General features: G+C 38.5%; 1 protein-coding gene across 18 annotated transcripts in view; it reads right to left on the reverse strand.

The window, feature by feature from the left end:
- EIF4G3 (eukaryotic translation initiation factor 4 gamma 3) overlaps positions 1–10,297 on the reverse strand; it is a 355,154-nt gene that overhangs the window by 32,180 nt on the left and 312,677 nt on the right. For all 18 annotated transcript variants that reach the window (XM_059376541.1, XM_059376540.1, XM_059376533.1 and 15 more), the window contains 3 exons: positions 8,348–8,568; positions 6,493–6,611; positions 1,311–1,483 (listed from right to left, as the gene is read on the reverse strand). In XM_059376541.1, coding sequence (XP_059232524.1) covers positions 1,311–1,483; positions 6,493–6,611; positions 8,348–8,568 — 513 coding nt within the window. The remainder of the gene's footprint in view (positions 1–1,310; positions 1,484–6,492; positions 6,612–8,347; positions 8,569–10,297) is intronic.

Below are 10,297 nucleotides of genomic sequence, written 5' to 3' on the forward strand. Positions count from 1 at the left end.
GAGGGCACTGATACCCTCATTTGCTCTATTTACACGGGCTGATTATTGGAATGAACTGATTTCTCTTTCTGAAACTCAGAAACCATCTCGGTCTTAAAGGCCAAGAATCATAGTAACTTTAGCCACAGTTTCTAAGAAGACCTTAATCTAGTCTTTTACTGAATTTATCACAGACTACCTTATTACAAGATAAGTTATTAAAAGACTTATTGAAAGACAAGTTATTAATTATCCTAAGGGCAAGTATGTATTTTCTAGGACCTTGAAGACACTGTCATAGTTCTTCACAAAATCAAATGAGTAATTATTCCTAAATACGATCAACTTTGGCATTTAATGGTTACCTTATTCGAAAGGGTTGACCATATCTGTAAGACTTACAGTGGCATTTCAACACACGTGCATTTAATTTACAAGAATGTACTATGAGCTTGGCCAAAATGGTTTACAAAGAGAAAAATAAGTAGTGCAGAATTCTTACTGCCATTCTACCCAATGAACATTTATGCTGAAAATGAAATATGAATCTGATGTTCAGCCTTCAGGAGGTTGTAGTTCCTAACTGATTAGAGAGTGGGCACCTGGCAGTGCTGGATGTGTTTCTATGTTGACATTTGCACAACATGGCTCCTAAAATGAATTTTTTACTATATGCAATTTTCACCTTAAACATTGATTTCAGAACCTAAGCCTGGGTAAGATTCTGGGCTATATCACAAAGAATCCATGCACATATGATGATCACAAACATATCAGAACTTGATCTGATGAGTAAACAACACTACTGATAGCTAGACTTCTTCAAAAGAGCCATCAACAAGACTCATAATGAAACCAATCTGAAACAGACTAAATCATTAACAGTTTGGAGTTAACCTCCTTCTAGGGGGCTAAAGTGGGTAGACAAGCATTCATTGGCAAAATAACCACATTTTATTGAAAGTTTTAGATTTAAGTTGATTTTCCACACACAAAAAAGCATTTTCCTCAAAGAATATGCACAGTTACCATTTAAGTGGGCTGGTGAGGGCCTGAGATTCCCCAAGTTTAAGTGGTCTCTGGTACCTTACTTATACCATAATACAGATCTAACAGTAAAATTTTGGAAACCAGGAGATAACCTTTATGCTCTAGCACAATCTACCACATGCCATCATATCCACTAACATACTATCAACATATTATACATCAACACATTATACTGGACATAATTTTACTCTATGAAAATAAATGGTTAAAAATGTACTTTTAAAATTAACCGCTGCTCAAGAGCCTAGAAACTGAATGTTACTCTTGAGGAGGATACTGACCCTTTGAAAATGTCCTGTTTGCTGAGTTTTTCTGACTGTACCAGCTGATAGAGTAATTGGCCCATGTGATCCCTGGTGATCTGGCTCCTTTCCAGGGTGGACTCCACTCCCATTCTCACAAACACATGTAGCAGGCCCTGGGCATTCAGCTCTTCCACACATTGCATGGCTTCCTGTTCAAACAGCAAATAAGAGCTTACTCTGAAACCTGGATCCCATTACCAGAGTGTTAAAAATAAGTTTAAAATCTTACACTTAACGACAAAGTCAGGAGAAACCTCCACAAACAAGACAGTCTTCAAATATTTTTTTAAACATTAACAGAGCTCAATAAATTGCAGGCTGACATGGGTGATATTAACCATATTAAAAAACAACAGAATAGAGATCTTTACAAGGGTAATATATTTAGGTTAACAATTTTACTAAAGATCACTCAAAGAACCAGAATCAAAAATATATTTTTCTATAAAATGTTTACCTGTGTTATGATCATTTAAAAAACTAAACATGGCATATTACAAAACAGATTCAATATTATGAGTCAAATGACTCAATGTGGCAACTGAGATAATTTTGTTTGTTAATATTTGCAAAATCTTCAGTGAAGAAGGTCTTCCTTTATAGGAAAGTTAATATGGTTAGCTTAAGTACTAAAACCTTTTAGGAAGTTCTTGGGGTGTGGACTTGTGAAATGGTCCTTAGCATAGGGGCATCTGGCTAGGTCTGTCTCTCTGAAGCCAGGCAGTCAGGGTTGCTGAATCACCAATATAGCAGTGTACCTCCCTGCCCTCAGGTATTCAACTTTGTCTGAATCCAAAATTCTTTGGTTGAACTTGTTAAGAGAGTAGCTCTTCTGAGGGGAAAGATGCACATGAGAAGGGCAGCCTCCTGACTGAGGAAGGGAGGAAGACACATCTAGGTTTCTCACTGCTGCTTTATTTCCCCTCTGATATTTTATTTCATACCTCCCCCACATCCACTTTTTAATCTAAAAAACTTTCAAACTACAAAGAAATTGAATAGTACAATGTACACATTTTTGCTTAATTCAATTGTGATTCATCAATTGTTAGGTCTCTCTACATATATGCAAGAATTTTAATATCCATATAATGTCAATAAAAATATTATCTGAGGGATGCCTGGGTGGCTCAGTGGGTTAAGTGGCTGCCTTTGGCTCAGGTCATGATCCCAGGGTCCTGGGATCAAGCCCCACATGGGACTCTCTGCTCAGTGGGGAGCCTGCTTCCCCCCTCACCCCGCCTGCCTCTCTGCCTGCTTATGATCTCTCTGTCAAATAAATAAATAAAATCTTTTAAAAAATACTATCTGATGGGGGGCCTGGGTGGCTTAGTCAGTTAAGCATATGACTTGTGGTTTCGGCTCAGTCGGGATCTCAGGGTGGTGAAATGGAGCCCTGCATTCGGCTCCATGCTCAGCAGGGTGTCTGCCTGAGATTCCCTCCCTCTGCCCCTCCCCCAACTCAGGCTTATTTGCTCTAAAATAAATAAATAAATCTTTAAAAAATGATATATGGGGTGCTTGAATGGCTCAGTTGGTTGGGTGACTGCCTTTGGCTCAGATCATGATCTGGGAGTCCTGGGATCAAGTCCCCTATCAGGCTCCAAGCTCTGCAGGGAGTCTGCTTCTCCTCTAACCCTCTCCCCTCTCATGCTCTCCCTCACTCTCTCTCTCAAATAAATAAATAATATCTTGAAAAAAAATGCTATCTGATATATAGTATACATTCAAAATTCCCACAACTGTCCCCACATGTCCAACATAGCTATTTGTTGTTGTTCTGGATACAACTGAAACTCCAATATCCCATGTCAGGATGCATGATGTCTCTTTGGACTCCTTTAATAATAATAATTTTATATTTATTTATTTATTTTTAAAGACCTTTTTTTTTTTTTTAAAGATTTTCTTTATTTGACAGACAGAGACCACAATTAGGCAGAGAGAGAGGAAGGAAAGCAGGCTCCCTGCTGAACAGAGAGCCCGACGCGGGGCTCGATCCCAGGACCCCGGGATCATCACCTGAGCCAAAGGCAGAGGCTTTAGCCCACTGAGCCACCCAGGCACCCCAATAATTCTATTTTTAAGTCATCTCTATACCCAACATGGGGCTCAAACTTACAAACCCAAGATCAAGGGTCACATGCTCTACTGAGCCAGCTAGGCGCCCCAGTATCATGGTACTTTTAATGTCTCAGCTATTCATAATCCTGTCCTTTCCCTGATTTTCTCATGATTTGAATCTTATCATTTAGTACTCAGTACTCAGCTGAACTGACACCTCCGATGGTCTCTGTGACTAATCATGGGCTATCGTATCATCTAGTTTTACTTCTGCACATATTTATTAGTTATCTTTAGGGCTGCTCTGTACCTCTCATTAGATGGTAAGCTCCACAACTGACCCACAGAAGCAGACTATGTTGTTCACTATATACACTACAGAATATCCAAGCAGTCTTCCCCAAAATGTGGCCGGCACATTTTAGATACTCAATTAACTATATATCACAAAGGCTAAAGACACAGGGTGTAGAATCAAAGAAATGTAGGTCTGAATCCTGGCTTTGCTTCTTACTACTAGGTGAATTTAGGAGTGTAACAATCTTTCAGTCTTAACTTCTCCTCATAGAGTTACTGTGAGGAATGCGCATAAGAAAAGGACGGGACACACTGCCAAACACAAAACAAAGGGTCAATAAATATTAATTTGTATTATTTTTTAAAAAAGATTTGTTTATTTATTTATCTGAAAGAGAGACAGAATATGAGCTGGGGAAGGGGCAAAGGGAAGGGGAGCAAGAATCCTCAAGCAGACTCCCAGCTGAGCAGGAAGCCTGATTCGGGGATCAATCTCAGGACCCTGAGATCATGACCTGAGCCAAAATTAAGAGTTGGCTGCTTAACCAACTGAGCCACCCAGGCACCCCAATTTTTATAATAGCACCTACTAAGATGCTAGAAAAATCTCTTCCTTAGGATGTGCTCTGTAAGCCTTTAGCACAACATACTGATATGCTAAAGGTAATAAGATATAGTCTATGCTCTGAAACTAGAAACCTAATTTTATTATTTTTAAAAAATATTTTATTTTTAAGTAATCTTTACACCCCACGTGGGAGTCAAACCTACAACCCTGAGATCAAGAGTTGCATGTTCTCCCAACTAAGCCAGCCAGGTGCCCCATTTTTATTTTCTTAAGGAATCTCTGTTCTCACTGTGGGGCTCAAACTACTGACACTGAGACAATGAGTCACATGCTCTACAGACTGAGCCAGCCAGGAGCCCCTAGAAAACTAATTTTAAATCCAGAGTCAGCCACATAGCAGCAGCATGACTCAGAGAGAGTTATTTTACATCTTTGCCTCTCAGTTTCCTTATCTCTAAGATGGCTATTATAATAGTATTAACATCAGGAGGGTGATCCTCCTAAGGACTAAATGAACTAATACATTAATACATATAAAATATGTAAAACAGCACATCTAGCACATAGTAAGCCCTCACAATGGCTAATAATATTACTTGGTTCTTATCATCATTCACAGCAGAGCTGTTTTATACATTGTACAGTGAAATTCCTGAGTCCTTGGGTGCCTGAGGGGCTCAACTGGTTAAGCATCTGCCTTTGGCTCAGGTCATGATCTCTGGGTTCTGGAACTGAGTCCCACATGGGACTCCCAGCTCAGTGGGGAGTCTGTTTCTGCCTCTCCCCCTGCTTGTGCTCTGTCTCGATCTCTCAAATGAAAAAAAAGAAAGAAAGAAAGAAAGAAAGAAAAGCATTTGCCTTCAGCGAGGGTCGTAATCCCAGGATCCTAGATTGAGACCCACATTGGGCTCTCTGCACAGTGGGAAACCTGCTTCTCTCTCTCCCTCTGCCTGCCGCTCCCCCTGCTTGTGCTCTCTTTCTCTCCCTCTCTCTATCAAACAAATTAAAATCTTAAAAAAAAAAAAAAAAAAAAGAAAGAAAGAAAGAAAGAGAAAAGAAATTCCCGAGGCTTAATTAACTCTGGTTCTTGCATCCTGCAGGCCAGGCCTAGGGCTAATGATTTTTCAGAGAGCTCTCCTTTCACACTCAGGTGTTGCTAAGGTCTTCCCCACACCTCCCCGCCATGTCTTCAGTTCATCATAGGGTCATACTTCTCTCCTTTCTGAGTATTTGTTGCTCACTGACGGGGCATATCTTCCCAAGCTACCTGGCTCATCATCAAAATTTCTTGGTACTTCTTCTCAATTTTGGACAACTTCAGAGGACTGAGGGTTTTAGAAAGTTAGGTCTGGTTAACCAAGGTGACTGTTAAGTAGAGAAAGCAGGTAATGACTACACTGTCAAGAGAACAAGTAAGCTTGAAAGAATTTTTAATATAATGCTAAAGTAAAAGTAGTTAATATATCTGACAATTTAAAGATAAGCCTTTGCTGATTTCGGATCCCTAAACTAGGTCCTATTATATGATCTTCCCAAGACCCATAGGTCTACTGGCATTTATTATAACTACAGTTTAAATACTTACCTGTGGAGTTAAGTCTTAATGATCTGTTCTTCCATGAGACTACAGAGCTCATAAAGTCGAGCATTGTAGGTCTATCTCACTCACTACCACCTTAAAATGAAGCTCAGAGAAGGCTAGGGCTAAAGAATGGCAGATTCAATGTTTGAATCTTTCATTTCTTGAATGTTTCACTTAGGTTATTTGACCCTGACACAGTGCTTACTCCTTGGTGCCTCAGTTTTCCATTTATGAAATAAATAAAAAGTAACACCAGCCACACTTCAAAGTTAATACAAGAATGATGATAAAATGATTCCCATGATAAAATTCATGGGAGGCAATATAGAGGGAGACAGAAATTCCTAATAATGGTAACGTGCTGTTTTTTGTTTATTAGTATCAAAGTCAAGTGTGGTTATCCAACCGCAGGGATAGACTGTTTTCCATTCTCCCTTCCTGCTTGCCGTGCGATCCTGGGAACTCTGTTATCAACTTAAAAGAGAATAGTTGGCAAGGATGCATCAGAGTTGTGCAAACTGAACTGTGTGGGACTTGGATTACTTCCTGTAAGTTTTATTGACAAGAGACTTACTAGACCAGAACAAAGTTACTGTATCTGTTATCTGTTATCTGTGTTATTGTTGTTGTTTTTAAAATTTTATTACCTTAAAATCATTAATGTGTAGAAATTCGTCAATAATAGACTTGGACTTCTTCTCCATCTCCAATTCTGACAATGCAGGTTTGTCAGGAACTGATGTTGCTGGAACTTCTGGTTTCACTACTAGTGAGGTTAAAAAAAGTAAAAGGAAAAATGACAAAAATTATCATTAAAGTGGTGGGATTATAGCTGACAATATTTATGTGTTATTACATTAATTTTCCCATAAAAGCATTAAAATAGACACAAATTTGACAAGGGTAGACATCTAAAAGCAGAAAAGAAAAATGTTTATCACAGCATAGATACACACTAAGTAACTTCATATTCTATAATTAAGAGTATGTAGATATGGTAAACTTTTTAAATTAAAGCCTTTTTGTTCCTTTCTGCATTTTGATTCTTCTCCACTGCTTCAATGATGAAGAGCACATGAAGCTTCCACAACCACAAACAGAGCTCCAACCACACTGGCCTTCGGCCGTTGCTTGAACATACTGTGGTTCTACCTGCCTACTACTCCTTTTCTCACAGTACTCCTCTTGGTTGGAATGCTCTTTCTCTCTGCTCCATACCCATCCCTCCCTATAAACCTATTTTAACTCCTACTGGTCCACTGGACCTGAGAGAAGCCTTCCCATTCCTCTGTGTCAATTCTAGCTAGTTCCCTTGTCAAGTACTCTCTTAGAACTCTGCTCCTCTCCTCTATAGCACTTTTCTCAGTCTGTACTTGTATATGACTGAAGGCTGAGAGTAGAGATCCAGGGCCCACAGTTCACTAGGTGGTAAGTGTGCATGTAGTGAATAAAGCAAATGACCCAGACAATAAACTTGCAGAGGGCAGCTGTGCAATATTATTTACTACACACTTGATATTTTCATGCCTTATCTTGTTATGTTCCCCAAATACCTACCATAGATATGAAAGCCACATGCCCCTAAAGCTAAAAGATCTGAAGTCTAGAGCTGGGAGAAGACATTTCAATTTGTCTTCGAATTCATTTAGAGATTATAGTTAGGAAACATAATTTAAATACTGAAACAAATTTGAAAACTATAAAAATATTATAAACAACCAGTACTACTTCAAAATTAAGATTTTAAGAATGCTGAAAATTACATTTAAACTACTTTTCATTGTTGCCATCATCATCATATCATGATGACATCTAGTACCTTTTGAAAAATCTATTATTTATCAGATAATGTTCTAAGTATTTACCTGCTTTAACTTCTCATTTAATCTTTACCATAATTCTACAGGTACATTTACTATCCCCATATAACAGATGAGGAAACAGAAACACAGATAGGCTATATTCATGATAGTAATTTTTAGAGCATTACTGGAGTTGGTCCTCTAATCATACACATGCTAAACAAACACAAAAACCACAGAAGTTACCAAGACTAAGGTAACAAAAGATGATCTGATATTTCCTCTTAGGTTTGCCTTGCAGTGGCACAATAATGTGAGAATTTTCACACACTTGAGGGCCCTACAAAGCATATATGCACTCTAATGCACACTGAGTTGTTATTTATTTTTTGCATAGTGATTTGTTATTTTGAAAACTTGTAAGAAATTCAGATTGCTTAATACAGCAAGTGGCCCTGGCCCTCGTAACCATCATATTTACTACAGAAAGTAGAAAACTTACAAATTATTGAACAAAGGGATAACCTGAGAAATGAGAACGATGTTACAGAACTACTTAGGTGCCCTTTACCTTTGAAGACACCACTGTGTCATTATCACACATTGATTCTGAAATCTACATAGGCACAAGGTCTCCTCTGCATTTTTTGTTCCATATTTAAGGCCCAAATTTCCTTCCTGTATGTATCAAGTCTCTCACCTGACTCACGGGCCTTGTTTCTGTCAGCCTCAGCACTGCTCCTTTCCACATCCATGCCTCCCGTAAGCTGTTTTACGGTCTCTAGCATCTCTCTGCGTTGCTCTTCCTGAGACTGATTGTCCAACAGGTCTTTGCTGCTGCCGCCCCTCATGAAAGTATTGGGACGAGCTGCTGCAGATGGAAGGGGCTTGTCATTCTTCTCTCTGCCCATGCTTCCACGACTTAAAAGGCAAAATACACTTTTCAGAAGAAAGATCACTCCTTCCCCAAATATTCAAATTATAAAATAACACTTAGAGTTTCTAAAAGTATGCAGAGTATTTTTTTTTAACACAACTTCAAAGGTATGAGACACCAAATCATACTTCAAACTGTATTTATTTATTTATTTAAAAGATTTTATTTATTTATTTGATATACGGAGATCACAAGTAGGCAGAGAGGCAAGCAGAGAGAGAAAAGGAAGCAGGCTCCCCACAGAGCAGAGAGCCCGATGTGGGGCTCGATCCCAGGACCCTGAGACCATGACCTGAGCCGAAGGCAGAGGCTTTAACCCACTGAGCCACCCAGGTGCCCCTTCAAACTGTATTTATATAAACAAGTGGAATCAGTGCTTTCAAGAGAATGTTAAGCATGTTTTTACTTTTTTCACACATGTTAAAAGGGATACTACTTTAAATTTGAAAATGCCAATGGCATATCTTTATTTTAGTTTTTAAAATTTTTTAAGAATAAAGATAGTGATGAATGTATGAGCTAAAAAACTGAGAAACAGAATACCAAATAAACATGGTATCACTAACTTACAAATTACAGAATTTATTCAGAAACTTCAAATAGAAGTAAAATATTTTGAGCACCAAGTAGAAGTAATTAAAAAAAAAAAAAGATTTATTTTATAGAGAAAGTGCACTAGACTAAGAGTGATGAGGGGAGGAGCAGCAGAGGGAGAGAGTCCCAAGCAGACTCTGAGTACTGAGCCTAATCTGGGGCTTGATCCCATGACCCTAAGATCACAACCTGAACCAAAATCGAGAGTCGGACACTTAACTAACTGTGCCACCCAGGCACCCCAGAAGTAGATTTTGAAAGGCCAAAGTCACATTTTATTAAGAGATAATCTTCCAAAATCTCCCTATTTAATCACTAAACTCCCTATTTAGACAATTCTAATCAGCTGGGCAAATAGTTTCTTGGGCCCTAACAGATCAGATCAATTAAAAGGAAGAGAAGAGAAATGACTAGAGGCACAACAATGATCTAACCTCTGAAAGAACATACACAAACGAGAACCCAAAATGCAGAACCATCAGGGAAAATTTATGGCAGGGTAAAGAGCCACAAATACCTCAAGAGCACAAATGATGCTTCATGGCAATCTGAGCTATCATTAAAATCTGAATTAGGCTAAGTATATTTTGTTGCAGAAGCCAAGGGAACAGTTAACATTGTTTAGAAAGTCTACCTGGTCAAACTGATTACAATAATAAAAAAGAAAGTTTCAGAGCTTAAAGCAACTTCAGCACTAAAAGCGCTTAAATCAAAATTTTTGAGGGGAACCTGGCTGGCTCAGTTGGTAGATTGTATGACTCTTAATCTTAGGGTTGTGAGTTTGAGCTCCATGTTAGACACAAGAGATTACTTGAATAAATAAAATTTAGGGGCACTTGGGTGGCTCAGTGGGTTAAAGCCTCTGCCTTCAGTTTGGGTCATGATCTCAGGGTCCTGGGATTGAGCCCCACATCAGGCTCTCAGCTCAGCAGGGAGCCTGCTTCCTCCTCCCTCTCTCTCTGCCTGCCTCTCTGCCTACTTGTGATCTCTATCTGTCAAATTAAATAAATAAAATCTTAAAATAAATAAATAAATAAATAAATAAAATTTAAAAACTTAAAATTTTAGAAAATAAAAAATGTTGTTTTCTGTCATTATTCTACAGGTCTTTCTTTATTC

This window comes from Mustela nigripes, chromosome 14 (assembly GCF_022355385.1).
Source record: "Mustela nigripes isolate SB6536 chromosome 14, MUSNIG.SB6536, whole genome shotgun sequence".
Classification (NCBI taxonomy): Eukaryota; Metazoa; Chordata; class Mammalia; order Carnivora; family Mustelidae; genus Mustela; species Mustela nigripes.